The following is a 16,820-nucleotide window of genomic DNA, read 5'->3' as shown; positions in this document are numbered from 1 at the left end:
GTGATGTTTTAAAATTGATCTCGGACTGAAATTGTCTGTTACTGTTTTTCCGTTGACAAGTTTATGTACGCAGATCTGCTCTGTACAGAGCAGGTTTGGACCAAGCACCAAAAAAAATCAACACTTGCTATTTTTATTTGTAGGCATGCAAATACCCTACATTCTCCCTGCTTCACATTTTAGCTCACTCCCAAAACAGTCATGTTTTGTATTTCTGTAGTTTTGCCACTGCATATTTGATATGTGGAGGAGAGTAGTATTTTCCATGCTTAGAACTGAGGACGGTATTTCATTTAGTTGTTCAATGTGATCAGGAACAGGCTAATTTTCCTTCTGCTGTTACATAATTGTGTACAGTTTAGTGAAAAAGTTATGGTATTACAAGAATACCAGTACTCAATTAAAATGTCCGAGATTGCTCCTGGAAATCAAGTTCAAGTTCTTTGCGTATACACAGTGATAAGCCCAATACCACTAAAAGGATCTCTTTGATGAAATTGCATGTTTTCCATTTAGTATGTTCTTAGAAAGGGTTGAAGTTACTTCCAGTCAAACATTCAGACCAGAAGAGTCAGTTTGCAAATCTTTACAGACCCTTTGTACTGTACTTAGAGTTTATTGGTCATTATCCTTGTTGACTTCTACATGTTAAATGCTGGGTACGGGAGAGGAGGTCTCAACTTTGTCGAAAAATAATCAGTAAAATTAGTCTGCATTTTAAATACTGTGCTATTGAATCTCAGGCCTGACTACTGTATGTAGTCGTACAGGAAGGATAGGAGAAGGAATTAAGCTAATTAGAGAGATTGTCATGAATTCAGGAGGGATATACCCAGTTATTGGGTAATATGAGTTGAAATATTCAAGTAGTAAGAGAAAGTTTTATGTTAGATCTGTTAATGCAGATGTCACATGCAAAAGAAAAAATTTAAAAGCATGTCATTCCCAGCACACTGAATTTCACGTTGCTTTGGGGCACTTCTCTGAACAAGATTGTTTCTCTGGTTTTAAAGACTGTTTGGTAAACACAGGCATATAATAACCATCTCTGTGACAGCTATCCTGATCTGCAAGTGTGTTTACATCCCAAACATCTGGAAGCAGATCTCAGGGAAATAATCATCTCGACAACAAAAGCCAAGTTCCAATCCTTCTCGCAAGTTTCCATTTCAGATACATAAGAAAAATAAAGACCAATCTGAGAATATATGAAGGAAAATAACATGATTGTTTACTGCTAGGCTTCCACACTGGCACAAGAGCTGGAAGAAACATTTCCTTAGTGTGTATGTGGTAGGGCAGTAACCAATCTGGAACTAAAATGAGTGGGGAAAGGTTATATTCTCTGTAAGAAAACAAATTATTGGAAAGTAAGGCTGCTTCCCCTCTTGCAAAGCCAAAGGGCTTACCTGGCAGCAGGTTCATTTTCTCTCTCTAGAAGTTTTGCCATGACACTTTAAAAGTAAAACCTGGTCTCTGGGCTTTCTTGTTTTCTGTGGAAGTATAGTTTGGGGTTTATCCTCTAACAGCTGAGATTGTGTCTGATTCTCCTAGGCCAGGATGGGGCTGTCTTGCTTTTGTTATGTAAAGGTTTTAAATCACAGGTTTCATACTAGGGCTTTATGAAAGGTGCTCGTACTTGTCTGCTAGCTTGGGAGGGATCTGTGAGTCGGGGGAAATGGAAGCTTGTTCCATTTAATATGCAATCCTGAAGTTGTTACTTTTAAATCAAAGATGTTTACTGTTGCTTAAGTCACTTAAATAATGTAAATTTAAATTTAAATTTGCATGGTATTGGACATCATATTGTTGATGTGCCTAATCTGGAAGTACTTCAGAAGAGGATAACTTGTGGATTTGCTCAGTTCCAAGTTCATCTAACAGTTGGTAGTTTATGGGAATGCTGTTAAGAGCCAGCACCCCAGTGAATCAGCCTCCGGACAATTCTCCACACCTTTTAGAAGTGGACTCGGTTCTTGCTAGCTTTGGAGCAGGGCCAGGTCTGGATTTCGGTACTCCCACTTTAGGTTAGTTTTGACCCGGCAACCTGAAGGTGAACTTAATCCCGTAATCTCTTCCAGGAGTCATTTATTTCTTCTCCTGTGGTGATTCCACACCAGTGGGTAGCTCAGCACCACCACACTGCTCTCTCACTCTCCCTCCTCAAAGGACCCGGGGTAGAAAACATGACAGAGAGGGCTCGAGGACTAAGGCACGGACGGGCAGACTCTTTGCTAGCTCCCGTCACGGACAGAGCCAGGCAGCAAATGCCCAGAGCCGCCTTCCCCAGCTGCCCTCCTCCACCTGCTGCCCCCAGCCAGCGGCGCAGGGCCGGGGGCGATGGATGGGAGCTGGGGCTCCGCCGCTTCTTGGTGCTCACTGCCTTGCCCTGCTCTGGCCTGGGGTCCCTCCCACAGGGCGCCGGCCTTCCCTGGCCTTCCACATGTGTCCCTGGCCTTCCCCACGTGGCCATGTCCAACCACTGCGCCTGGGCTCCTCTCCACGGGCTGTGGTGTGGAGACCTGCCCTGCCGTGGGACCCGTGGGCGGCAGGGGGACAGCCTGCTCCACCAGGGCCTCTCTCCTGCCCTCCTTTTGCACCGACCTCGCAGGCTGGAGCTGGCTCAGCTCTCACATGGGGCACGGAGGCCTCCCTGCAGCCCCCGCCACCACAGCCTCCCCACATACACATAGTGCACCTCTACAAACAACCCCAAGCCCGGGCTACAGCAGGAGCTGCTGATGTAGAAAGTTCACATCTAAAAATAGCATATGGTGTAGGGATAAATTGTTCCTGATTAACAGTTCATTTAAATAATTTGGTGCTATTAAATTTACTTATGATAGTGGATGTAGAGTATTTGAAGCCTCCTAAAATGTGTTAGCTCCATAGCCATCATTAAGTATGTTAAAGGTTGTTATCTGCTAACGATATGTGACATTTCGGACATGTTCAAAGAACACCATCTTCACATTTTTACAAATGTGCGTTTTCTATTTGTTATTAATTGTGATAATCTATCAAATCAATGCAGTGGTCATTAAATAACCTTATTTTACACTGAAGTGCTTGGAATCAGGCTGAATTGTAATGGACTGCCTTCCAGATTTTTCTTTTAAGAAGGTAGAGAATTGATTTCTAAATTAGACTGGTATACCTTCAGTGTATGACTTCTGATCTAGTGTCTTTGGATTCTAATATGTCTAATAGTTCTGTTCTTTAAACACAGCATTTTTTTTTCTTTTAAGCCTATCTTATCTGCAGTCCTACCTATCATGTTGGGTATCCGTTTTCTGTGGCACCTGAATCGTAGATGCTGAGTCCAGAGAGGGCCAATACCCTCAGATATGTGGCATGCCACATGCAGGAGGGGAAGCATGATGTACAGCTGTGGGTCTGTCTTTTCATTCATTGTTATTTCTTTATTGATTGATTGGAGGTTACTGGGAGAATTTAGCTGTTATGATCAAGCTATTAATTAGGTTCTGGTTAGTAAAAATATATGTCAAGCAAAGAGATTGCTGTCACCAGCAATTGCTCCAAAGCCTGTAGGTCTTGGATGTATTAGCAAATGTATGCAGAACTGGGTCCAAAAGTCTTGAATCTGCTCTTAACTCCTTACTTGTAGGTGACTGAGGTTTTGTGCTGAAGCACTGTTTCATCTCTGGTTTGACAATGCCAGAATTTATCTGGTTGAAGTCTTAAGAGGCCAGAGATTGCTGGTTAGCATTTTTGCTACTAATTTTGTAGTCTAACGTCGTACACGAGAAGACTTAACACGAATTGTTTTCTTTGCTTTAACTTGAGCATGAGTTTTACGATTCTACCACAGATCACAAACGCAAGTTTGTGGCTTACTTTTGTCATTAATCACCCAAGTCAATTTTCCATTTGGTTGGGTTTGCTGTTAGTTCAGTGATATACAGCTGTAGTGAATGAAAGGAGAAGTTGTCACTTTGCACATTTTGAAGGGAAAAAGAAGCCCGGTTTTTAAGTGCATTGGAGATTTCCCTTTCATCCCACTAGAGGGTGATCCCTCAAGGTCATCTCTTCCAGTTTGTTCATGCCAAGATTTGCTCTTTCTAGAACCAGGCAGAGAGAAACTTGCAATTTCAGTTCTCTCTGTTCCCTCCTATCAGGAAAAATATTAGTGCTAATGAAGGAAATAGTCGATAAAAACACTGCATTGGTTAAATCTTGGGAAAGAACAAATTAGCTTGGATTTTCAGGGCACTGTAAGTTGTTTTGTTAGAGAAGGAAGGAAACGACGTGCTGTCTTAGGATTCCTTCTTTCTTACATGGGCGAACGGTGTCCATCTCCTGACGATGAGCTAGCTGAACAGCAGAAATGTGTCGTGAACCTTCCTGTGGATGCCTGTAGATGCCAGACAAGATGCAGGCGTTGCTGATCAGGCTGAGCCTGTTTCACTCTGGTTGATTTTATGCCTCTGTTGCTCCGTATCCTGCATAAAAATCATGGATCTGTCTTGTCCATCCGATGCAATCTTGCCGAGTTTTGATGGTTACACGTTGTAATACTAACCAGTTGGATGTTAAGACCTTTGCAAAATTGCTCATTCTTTTTCCCCCAGTGATTTTAAAATATTAAAGCCATCAGGAGGGTTGAAGCTGATTTACCAAAAGGGAAAAAAAATTCACAAATGTGTTTTGAGTATTGAACTGCCGTTGACATCTAAAGTCCCAACCATGCTGTTTTCCTCCACACTCCAGCAATCAGGACATCCAGCAAACCCATAAAAAACCAAACTAATAGCATGAATATTCAGTGACCTAGAATACTAATTATTGTCATGAATATTAATGTGATCGGACTTGCTTTTTCCTCTTCTCTTTCTCTCTGGCTCTTTTTTTTTTTTTTTTTCCACTCAGCCGGCTCTAAAGATGGGCCATAATGAGAGCATTTAAGAGAGAGAGCGCTCTCCGCCGTGACAGGGACCGGGGTAATAAGGAGAGCTTGATTAACGTGGTGCACTTGGGGGAGAGATGAGAAGATTCACGTGGGCCTGTTGTGGGGGAGGCAATGAGGCACCGGCGGCTGTGTTGCTGCTCCCTCAGATTAATGAGGCCTAAGAGTGCATTAGGAACAGTGACAAAGGTTTGATCTAATGGGCTCAGTCATTTTTCCTTTGAGTGACAGACGCACAGAAGTAATTGGCTGTGCAGAATGGCAGCTCATTGGCAGTACTTAAGGATACATTATCCCCGTTGTGTGGCCCGCAGAGGCTGTTTATCAAAACTGCTCACACTGCAGACATGCATTCACTTAGCTGCTGTTACAGTGGCAATAGCTATATGGAAAGGAAGAGTAATATCACATATCTATTGTCTCTTTTTCGAAAAGAAAGTTTCTTTGTTCCAATTTCTGAAGAGTCTGGAAGATACTTGAATGCTTACAGTCTTCCCCCCATCTCGACGAGGCCCTGGTTACAGCTCATAGGATTTAGGATGGCGTTGTAGGCTTGCGGAAAGCATCCGAAGTTAGTTTGGTTATACTCAGTTTCGATACAGATACTGTGTGCAGGTGAGGCTGCCCATCCCCTTTCGTTATTATGAACTTCCACAGACAGCCAAAGGCATTAGGAAGTGTTTTATGTCAGTTGCCTGAGGCCCCTACACGTGCTTCACTATACATGCAAGCAGCATAATGTCTCAGAATTAGCTGGTTTCGTGGTGTTATTGTTGCAAAGTTAAATTCGCAGTTGTTAACGGGATTCAGCAATATATTCAGCAGTTCAAATACCAGCAATATAAAATAGACCATTTATCAATTTTAAATGGTCACCTCTGGGTCTTAAAGCTTTACCAAGCAAGAAACCTCTAGTAGGACCCTAGAAAGTGATGTATATCTTATTTATTACAGTTATGCCTGCCAGGAAAGGGAAACTTACCTACAAGCACACTTTGATCCCAGAAGAATAGCCAGGCATCTTGAGCAGAAACATATCATGAAGATCTTGGTGTAACTTTCTTTTAGAAGAGATGTCTTCTCAGATGACTTAATTTTCCTCTACTCTTGCTGTGTTGGCTTGGCACGCTCTGAGAATAATAGCTTTTCTCGTTATACTCCCAGCACCATTTCCTTCACCGCCAGGATGTTTCTTGGCATTGCCTTGTTTGTTCATTAGTATTGACCCTTCTCGGTTTGTACACTACTAATCAAGCCCAGTTCTCAGAGGCTGCCCTGCCAGGCTGTGAGATGGAAGGTCTTCCTCTATTAATAGCTACTTATCTTTGGGAAATTTGTTCAGAATGTAAACACTTAATCTTAAAAACGAGTAAAACCCACAAGCAAATCATTTGCTACAGTATTGAAAATTATTATTGGCATATTCAAGAAGAGTTTCAGTGCTGAAACCAAGGACTGTTTTGGACAGATGCTATAGTCTCACTCTTTCTCATTCCCCATACAAATAATCTCAAATTATTTTAGGTCCCTGATGAGCCCAAGGCCAAAATGATGTGCTGTTTGCACATGGCAGTCAGATCAAAATCAGATCAAATCCATAGCAATACTTCGGTAGGTTTTCCCCATTAATAACCCCACTCGAGAACTAGATTAAGGAAGTTTGAACCTTGTAGCCCTGGTCCCTCTGCTGCTCTTCCTGAAAACACGACCAGAGAGTGCTCTGCCACCTGGCTGCTTCCCTGCCCTTCAGTGCTGGCTGACTTGACTTGATCGGACAAGGAGGTGCTGTTGGGATAGGAAAACAGTGGTTTAACCAGATTTCAGTGCTGGGCATGACATAACTCCAGAGTTGGCAAAGAAAGGAGGATACATATTTAAAAGCTGGGTGCTGGGGTCTGAGATGGCAAACTGATGGGACCCAAAGGAGTCATTCCCAAATTTTCCTCAGCAAAAGCAGTGGTTGTTCCAACATTCGTACTTATTGGAAAGCAGAAAGCAGTGAAGGCAAAGAGTGGCACTGCTTCTTTGTAAGCTACTACTTATGAAAGTTTTGTCCACTGGAAAGATTTCTGCGTAGTTCTGGGAATTAATTCATAAGCATAACGCAGAATTGAAGAAAGGGGTAGGGAATACTTTTAATATTTTTGCAGCTAGCAAAATGGCCTCTTTCTTTTTTCTTCTGCACCCTAATGCCTGAGGAAACTTCAGGGAGCACTATTGGATATGATTTTTTAGCAGGGAACTAGCAGCCAATCTAATCTACTTGCAGTGGCTTTTACTGAATTAGAGGGCATTTCAAGAATATGCAGTATACTTGCAACATAAATTGACCCAACATGATTTGAAACAATTAACCCTCTGATATCAAGAGTCAGGATTTCCTGACCCACAACTCTAATGTATTTTTCATTAGTTCTAACAGCTGGTGAGCAGAGCCCTCTGGCCTTCAGAGGTTTATTTCTTTTTTGGAAGAGAAACTCATAGTGAACTCAAAGAGCAGAACACAAATAAAACATGGCCGTGGTGAAAGCATAGCAATAGGCTGGTTCATCTGATTCAGTCTTTCTCTGCATCTGTGCAGCCATTCCCTGCAGGTCTCGTATGCTGTGGCTTCATGAAAAATATAGTTCTGCTTCACAACTCTAGCAGCGTATGCTTATCTCAAATTCAAAGGCATTAGATGCATTTCTGAACAAAGCTCCTTGCAACTCAGTGATCTGTTTGGGAGTTGGTGGGAGATCACAAATATGTATGCAGCAATGAAGGGAGATCACCTGCATGTATTTAAGACACTTTTATCTCACCTTTTATGGTACGGTTGTGAATTATATTCATTCTGCATTTGTAATTAGTGGGCGGCATAGTTGGTGAAGGCTTAAAGTGATGTGTCCGTTAAAATAACCTGTGCTGCCCAGTTATGATTCACTATATTATTTTTGTTAAGTTGAAATACAGCAAAAGAGGAATTGCTAAAATGCTGTCCACTGTGCTATTCTATTACAAGAGCAACATGACGAGGGGGGAATGGTCTTAAACTAAAAGAGGATAGATTTAGATCAGACATTAGGAGGAAATGCTTTGCTGTAAGGGTGGTGAGGCCCTGTCCCAGGCTGCCCAGAGAAGCTGTGGGTGCCCCATCCCTGGAGGTGTTCAAGGCCAGGCTGGATGGGGCCTTGGCCAACCTGATCTGGTGGGTGGTGTCCCTGCCCATGGCAGGGGGTTGGAACGGGATGGGCTTTAAGGGCCCTTCCAACCTGAGCCGTTCTGTGACAAAAACCCTGAATGTTTTTTCACAGAATCATCTAGATTGGAAGAGACTTCCAAGATCACCTTTTGTTCTTCTTGGGCAGGTTACTGAATGAATACACGTAAAATAGCGTTTATGATAAACCTTGTTTATTATATGTTTTCATTAAAGGTGCTGTATTTTACAAAATTTTATCTTTGGGGTTTTACTTATTAATTCGCACCTGACACCTGGTATGGTCCTGCATTTGTATAAATCTTAGTTATTTTCATGATGTTTCTAATTATTATCTGACTTTGCCGTTATGGTCTGTTGTTTTGTAGATATGAAACAGTAGTTCAACTGTGTATGAATCACAGAATCAGGGAATGGTTTGGGTTGGCAGGGACGTCAAAGCCCACCCAGTGACACCCCTGCTACGGGCAGTGAGCCCTCAAGCAGAGCAGGCCCCATCCAGCCTGGCCTTGGGCACTGCCAGGGATGGGGCACCCACAGCTCCTCGGGACAGCCTGGGACAGGGCCTCACTGCCCTCACAGTGAAGAAATTCTTCCTTATGTCTAATTTAACTCTCCCCTCTTTCACTTAACATTTTCCTTTGTCCTGTTACCACACTCCCTAATAAAGGGTCCCTCCCCAGCTCTCCTGCAGCTTCCTTTAGGCACAGGCAGGCCGCTACAAGGCCTCCCCGGAGCCTTCTCCTCCCCAGGCTGACCCCCCCAGCTCCCTCAGCCTGGCTCTGTAGGAGAGGTGCTGCAGCCTCTGGCCATCCTCGTGGCCTCCTCTGGCCCCGCTCCCACAGCCCCACGTCCTGCTGGTGCTGGGGCCTGGAGCTGAGTGTGGTGCTGCAGAGGGGGTCTCGCAGGAGAAAAGCCAAAGTCCCAGCACAGGAAAATGAGATAGGTTCTGCCCCCAGTGTGTTTCCATCAGCCTCTGAATTTGTACGTATGTGCACACATACGCATTTGTCTGCTTAATTCTTCTTATGCTGAGTCCATTGTCTTGACTTGCTGTTTGTGGCTATTTACACTGAGTAGGTGGATTAAAAAATAATAAAATTTTGTATGAGCACACTGACTTTTCTCAAAGGCTCTTCTGCTGAGCATTGAACAAAACTGAAAATTACCTTGAATCTTAATTTGGGTGGTTTTTGTAGAGCTTAATTGTTTGAACATTTTGTAAGCGCGATCATAACAGGGTATTTTATAATATCAGAAAAGATAGTTTTAATAAAGCTGTCTAGAGCTAGAAAAAGGAACTCTTCCTTTGATGCTCCTTTGGTAGATGAAAACATTTTTGTTCAATAGGAGACCAGCATCTTTTTTTTGCTCATTTGAGACCAGTTCTGGCAACATACTGATATTCATTCAAATATAAATGCCATATTCACTTTGAAATGCAAATTGTTTAAAGAAAAATAGCATATGGTAGAGGTAAGTACCTTTTCAAATCAGCTCCTACACTTTAGGGATGTGAGTACAGCTAAAATTATTCTTTGGAAAGAATCTGGAGCCTTTGACACATTGAAGCTTGAACTAATCAAGGCTTCCCAGTAAGCATATACACATATCCATATCAAGGAAACAGTGCTGAGAATACATGGATTAGCATAGTAATTTAACTGCCCCCTGCTAATCAACTTAAGCAACCAGCTGATGCATATATGATGTATTTGAAGAGGCGCTCTTTCAGAGCTCCAGAGTGGGCCAGGTAGCTGACCATGAGTTTCATGGCAATGTTGAGATATGTATTTATATCCATCTGTGTACGTATAGGTAGATGTAAATATTATATGCACGTGTGTGTATACATGTACAGATGGGGAAGACAACAGATGCAGAATGCGTTGTCATCGCTGGTAAGAGCTTAACATGAAGGCTGCATATACCTACAGGGCTTACCTTCCAGTGAGTATTGTTGCTCTCCTGTTTTTAAGTTGTCTGCTAAAAGGCTGGGACAATTTCTGCTGTTGAAGCTTCATCTTGAAGCAAAAACAAGTGACAGTTGCTTTGTGGAGGTGAGGACTGGGGTTTTCCTGGTACAGAAGGAAAAAAACATAGGATTGTTTGTAAAAGCCTTATGCAGGAAGAGCACAAGAGCAGCAGTTAACTTCCAGTAACCCTTGTTTGGGTGCAACAGCATGCATTACTGCATACTGCTGCGGTGGAATACATGTCTTGGGCATGCTGCAATCAGATTGAGAAATGGGAAAAAATATCAATAGATTGGGAAATTACAATTTTTAAATAAGGTTGTAACTACGAGTTTGTGCTAGAGCTGAACCCGTTTTGGTGGAGCAGGGAATGGACCTGCTTTAGGTGTATTGTGTAAATCAGCCCTTCTGATGTCTGCCTGTGGGTCCTGACTTGCATAGCCTGACGTGTTGAGAAAAGATCTCACAGTGTGTCAAAAAAGTGGAATTTAACCTTGAATAAAGGTATCGCAGGGGGCAAGCTGGTAACAGGGTTATCAGATGGTGGCAGCAGAAAGAGCTGAGCTGGGTTGTATCGTGGATCACTAAGGTATAAACAATGGGACTTGGCAGCTATTTCTTGCTAACAGTCTGTAGCTTTCACAAATACAAAGTGAAAAAAGAATTCCCATTTGGTTTGTAGTTTCTCAACAGATGAATGTCATAACCTGAGCTGCAGAGTTTCAGGAGATGGCATTAAGGCAAAAGTAAAGCGCTTGGTGCTGCCATGATGATGTGTAAGTCTTAATGTTATGCCAACTGTCCTTTTAAAGTTTTGGTTTTGCATCATGGTCAGAAAGCGACTGGACACTTTGATTAAACACAAAAATTTGTGAACTGGACAAAAGCTGTCAACATACCAACATTGTTGGTCTCTGCAATTCAGCCACCCAGCACAGAATAACAGTGATGTGTCAGGCAGAGATGTCCAGTAATTGTTTTCCGTTTTCCCATGATACCTAGGAAATGCTCCATCTCAGCTTTCACATCCCAGTTTTCTCCCTCATGATCTTTGTTACAAAGATACTCTTTCAGGAATTCATCAAATGTAGCTCCCCGTTTTACTAGGCGCAGAATGAAAGATAGCTACAGGCTAAAAGTGCGCTTTGCTCTTCTGTCTGGCAGGGTAGATGCCATTTGTCAGGCACTTGATGGGAGGAGGAGGCTTGTGTGTGTTTCTCAATAGGAAACCTAATTGTTTGTGAAAAATAAGTTGTTTCCAAAGCCATTTACCAGTAATACTCTGAAGGTGCTGCAGCAAAAATAAAGCAAAGAGTTTGGATTAATCTGCCACATAATTGTCACCTGTAAATTTGATTTGGTAAACTCAGTCAGTTGAGTTAATTGCAAAGTGAAAGGCTAATAAACAAATTCAGAAACAAGACTAGAGTAAAGTTGGTAACTTTTCTGTAAGCTCATTTAAAAATAATTAAATAAGGGATCTGTAGGGATCTCTTGTTTTAAGTTTTCATCAGAGGACCGCAAGGCATCGAGAAAAGGAATAGAAGTCATTTTTCTGCTTAAACGTATCAAGGTGCAAATTGTTCAAAATATTTTGAATCAAATGGGAAAACAGAATAGCTTCTGAGCTTGAAAAGCTCAGTCTTGTTTTGCCTTGAGATGGAAGAAAAAGGAAAAGACAATTTAGTCATTCACAGAGCCCTGAAATATTGGTTGACAGGAGCTCTGGAGATCATCATCCCTGCCATCCTCCTGCCTGAAGCAGGGCTGTTACCAGTGCTGGGTGGGTTCAGCTGTGGTTTTGTGTAGCTGAGCTTTGGAAACCTGCAAGGACAGAGATCCTCCAGCTTCTTTCTGCAGCCTGCTCCACTGCTGCATTTGCACTTCCAAGCTGCAGTGTTGCTACTGCCTTCTGTCATCTCCCACTGCCTAGCATTTGGCTCCCTCATCTTTGTAAGTTTCTTTCTGGTAGCAGTAGGTGGCTATTAGATCAGTCATTCACCTCCTGCTCACCAGGCTAACCAGCCCAGCTCCTACAGCACTTGTAGGCCTTGCATTACTAGAACTGTGACCATCTTGGCAGTTCGTTGCTGGATCTGTTCTTGTTTCCTTGGCCTCTTGAACTGGGGGACCCATGACTGAGGACAGTGTTTGAGATGCCAGTCAGGGTGTGCCCAGCTCAAAATGCAAAATGTCAGCTAGCATTTCCATTTTCTATTGCAACTTTAAAATACTGAGCTGTAATTTGAACCTCTGCTTTGTGCTTCCCTTTCTGTAGGCCTGGTTTCTTTGGTAAACTTGTTTTGGACAACTTGTTTTTTGTTTCAGAAGGTCCTAAAACACCAGCCTAAGCAAATTGCTTTCAGTTGATGAGTTGAGCACAGTGTCCTGAAGGGGACCAGTTGGAAGCATGAATTTTTTCCACAGTTTGGCAGATGACATTCTGATCGTGGAGTTCTTGTGAACAAAAGAGTTGCCTGGGGAAGGTGATTATAGAGGGAATACGTGCCAGTGGTTAAAGTGGCACTGCCCAACACAGTTCCAAAATCCACCTTAGACTTGGTGTAATTGAGCAAATTGTTTTAGTATCTCTGTATGTGTTTCACGTCTACAAAATAGAGATTGCTGAACAGAAGTTCCTGAGACTGAGAAGTACATTCAGGACTCATGCGGACAGGTACTGTAAGAGATGGATCTGTGTTAAGGGCTAGAGTTGAGATTTAGTCTTGGGAAAAGGAGGGAGAGAAAGGGACAATTATGCCAACTCTAATAAACACAAAGTAGTTCACTAAGCTCTGCTGTCTTCCCAAAGGCTGCTCTGGGAAAAGACATAATGATAGAACTGGGAGTCAGGAGATCTGGGTTTTATTTTCATGTCTGCCACAATCTTCCTTTGTGGCCCTGGGTCATTTAACCTCTGAAAAATGGGGGAAATGATAGCAGATAATTAACAACCTCACAGGAGCATTGAAAATTAATTCATTAATTTTTCTGAACTCATCAGCAGAAGGTGCAATGGAAATCCAAAGTGTTATAGTATCTTATAAAATTGTGTCCGTTTCTTTCTCTTTACATATATTTTTAAAGAGTATTCTTAAAACCATATAAGACCTGTGGGGTGTCTTCTGAGAGCAGTCTCTGAAATTCAGCAGTGCCTGATGCCCTTAGGAAGATCCTGCCATGAAGAATGAAACTAGCGTTGTAAAATACTTGTATTTTTATAATGTGCAAGTTCTGTGCCAAGAATGGAGTAAAAAGTGGTCAGAAACAAAAACTATAGCGCAGACTTTATTTTGCCAATGTCAAGTTTTGAGTAAGACTACCAGAAGCCCCAATTTCTGGAAAAGATTCATTCATTTTGACTTAAATTTGATTCAGTAAAATCGCATTTCATGTGTTTTACGGGAAGAAAACTGTCCCTGTTACAGTCCTCCATGCTGCCCAGCATTTTATAGTCTTAGCCCTTATGGATTGTGAAAATACTAAAATTGTGTCTAGTGTTTACTCTTTAACACTGTTTTTCTTTGTATCTCACCTTTTGTGTATTAAGCTGTCAGAATTGTGAAAGGTGCATTTCTGTGGACCAAGACACAGCAATTACATTCACACTCTATGGCAGGAGCCTCTGTGGTGTGCTTTTTGTGTCACGATACTGCTTTAAGATTAAAAAATCTGGAGAAGTTTTTTGCTTGGTCTTGTAACAGTAGTAGTTACTTGCTTGCCATCCCTGTATCATGGCTTGGGGGACATAATTATTTGAAATTTTATTTAGAGTTAGATTGTTTTAAGCTCCTCAGGTTGAGTGGTTTTCTCGTTTTGGTTGCTAGTGTCAGCAGTGAATTTCAGGGAAGAATTTTCCATGCTCAGTCTGTCTTTTGCGTTATACCTGTAACAGTGGAGAACCTATACAAAGTGCGTCTGCTGGCAGGGTTGTCAAAGCTTGTGTTTTCCAGTAGATGAATGAACAGAATGAGCTGAAATCTGGAAAATTTAGGCTATTTTTTTGTCAGAAGTATCTGGTGAGCTTTGAGTGGGCTGCTGAAATCGGTGGTGCCCCAAGCTGGTCGCTGGACTGTTGTCTTCAGAGTTTCAGGGAGGGCTGCGCTGGTTTTTGTGTTGGTTAAGTACTTTCTTTTTCTGCTCTGTTAAGATGCACCCATCCATCTTCATGTAAATCAATTTTATCTTCTCTATTGACACGATTTGTTTTCCATTTATGTCTAGGGAACGTGACTACTAGCACATCTGTGTCTCAGATGGCCAGTGGGATCAGTCTAGTCTCCTTCAACAGTCGTCCGGATGGTATGCATCAGCGCTCTTACTCGGTCTCCAGTGCAGATCAGTGGAGTGAGGCAACAGTCATTGCAAACTCTGGCATTAGCAGTGGTAAGAAACCTGGAGCTTGTGGGTTTGTCTGCTTTGGGGTGAAGGGAATTTGGTGTTTTGCAGTTAAAAGAATAAAACCAAAAAAACCTGGTGGTGTTCACGCAGATGTTCTGTTGGAAGCCAGACTCCTAGCATCTGAGAGGAAAAGGAAAAATTACATGAAAGAACAGATCAATATTTTTTTCAGTGGGAATAACTAATGTAATTATAATAATGCTCAATTTTAATTTCAGGTATGTAATGTAGGTTGTTCGCTTTGTATTCTTATTTGCTTATTCTGTGTGGTAGGTATTAGCAGTAAATTATCCTGCACATCTTTTTAGCGGTGTGTTTTCATTGTGGTCTTGCTTTAAAGGATGCGAATGACTGGCATACTTTTTTTTTTTTCCTTGTAGTATTTTCTCTGCAGAGTGTTTAACAGCATTAAAAGGAGTAAACACTGTTCTGGGTGGCGTTTTGCAACGATGGCAGCAGTGAGATAGAAGGAGGTGTCCTTTTTAAATGATATATAGGATCGTAAAAAAAAAATGTATGTGTATATATATACACATCTGGCCTCAGTGGAGGGTAGGGAAGGACAGAGGGGCAGTGCAGTGCAGTTCACATGCCGCTGGCCTGCTCAACAGAAATTCGGACACCCCTGGGGCAACCATGGCGGGTGGGCTGGGACTGGAGAACTGCTGTTGGGGTGTATTGAGGCACGTGGGTCTGTGGGCATGGGGTTTGTGACGGGCAATCAAGGAAACCATGGAAAGCTCATGAAACAGAAGTTAACAGGTGGAAAGGAGATGTGTATGAGAGCACTGAGAAGAAATTGAGAGAGATTATGTATAACATGGGTGAAAAAAGTATGTAAGGAGGGAAGAAAAGTATGTAAGAAGGAGGGAAAAGCTCATGGTTGTGCCAAAAATACTGAGAATTACAGGTGTATGAGAACTATTTAATGTGTCGCATATGTATCTGTATGCTGTGTAAGGTTTGTGTCTGACTATAGCCCTCTCTGGGAGGGTTTAAGCAGCTTTGGACAGCTTTTCAGTGCCACCTTCTGAGAACAGCCAACTTAAAATCTTAGCCACCTCGGCTCTCAAGTTCATAGTTGCTTAAGCACGGCTGTTTCTCGAGCTCTCAGCTTGTGGCTAGCATCTTCAGGAGCACAGTATTCGCATCAGAATGATACGGATTTTGATCAAGAGGTTTCTAAAGCCATCACCCTGTTACTTCAGCCTGCGTGACTGCAAGAGATACTTCTAAGCAGAATGATAAAATTCCTTCGTATGGTTCTCTCCTGCGTCCACCCAATTTACCTGTTTCTTTGGAAACTGGTTAGTCTCCTAGGGCAGTCAGTGTTCTCCTTCTCCAGCTTGTTTTTCTTCCAGCAAGGAGAGTATTTTCTCTTTCACCCTGTGCTAATGTACACGGCCCTTTAGACTAAACTAGTTTCAGTTAAGGCTGTATACTCGACTCTCTTCTCCTGAGCTGCTTTGTTATTTTAACCTACCTCAATTCTACCTTCCTTTTTAAAGGTTATACCAGACCTTCAGCTTTTTTGTGCCCTTCTTTTATACTATAGCTCTTCAAAGAAAAGTTGCAGAACATTGTATGTTTTCACTGGAATGAAGGCAAGTGAAAGACAAGATTTAGTGTCTGGTCTTCTACACCTGCCGTGCCTCCAGACAGGTGAGCAGGTACTGGCCCCTAGCCAGCTGTGGAAACTGAGGCTGCAGTGGGACTTCTTCAAATACAGAATTCAGTGACTTCCTAGAAGTGCCATGTAATTAATATGTTGAAAAGTAGAAAAACAGCATAAATACCAGCTTCCTCCCTTTACATCTACTTTGTAATGCTGTTTCTGCTTTGGAAAGATTTGCTGGACTTGTCTTTTGCTCCTGGTGCCATACTACAGCTAGCTGTAAATTACTGGTGAAAGGAACCTATTCTCCTATACAATCTCTGTACTCCAAATAGATGCAGTACCTTTTTCTGACTTGACGTTCATATGTGATTACTTCTGGATCAAAAGAGATGACAGCAGGAATTATCTATGAAATATTTATTCAAAAAATGAAGATGACTAGTGGGTAGTTATGAATTAGCCTGACTTAATTTCTTGCAGAGGTTCTACTTTTTAGAAATAAGGAAAAGTTGCTTTATTATCATATGTGGGGGAAATTGTGCTAATAGCGATTTTTAGGCAACTAAATGCCAGCATAAACAGAAGTATTGTAATAAAACTGCTGCAAAACATCAAGAATAATTCATTTCTATCAGTGTATCATCTTTCAGTAAGCTCATAGATGTGTCCTTTATGCTGGCAAGTTGACGCATGAAA

General features: G+C 42.1%; 1 protein-coding gene across 15 annotated transcripts in view; it reads left to right on the top strand.

Moving 5' to 3' along the window:
• AGAP1 (ArfGAP with GTPase domain, ankyrin repeat and PH domain 1) overlaps positions 1-16,820 on the top strand; it is a 373,475-nt gene that overhangs the window by 240,393 nt on the left and 116,262 nt on the right. For 13 of the 15 annotated variants that reach the window (XM_080600158.1, XM_080600167.1, XM_080600160.1 and 10 more), the window contains one exon: positions 14,330-14,491. The exons of the other annotated variants lie outside the window; for them this stretch is intronic. In XM_080600158.1, the coding sequence (XP_080456284.1) occupies positions 14,330-14,491 (162 nt within the window). The remainder of the gene's footprint in view (positions 1-14,329; positions 14,492-16,820) is intronic. 15 annotated transcript variants of the gene reach the window in all.

The sequence above is a fragment of the Anser brachyrhynchus genome, assembly GCF_964034855.1.
Source record: "Anser brachyrhynchus genome assembly, chromosome: 7".
Taxonomy (NCBI): domain Eukaryota; kingdom Metazoa; phylum Chordata; class Aves; order Anseriformes; family Anatidae; genus Anser; species Anser brachyrhynchus.
Note: the sequence above shows the minus strand (reverse complement) of the source record. Positions and strands in the feature narration are given on the sequence as shown.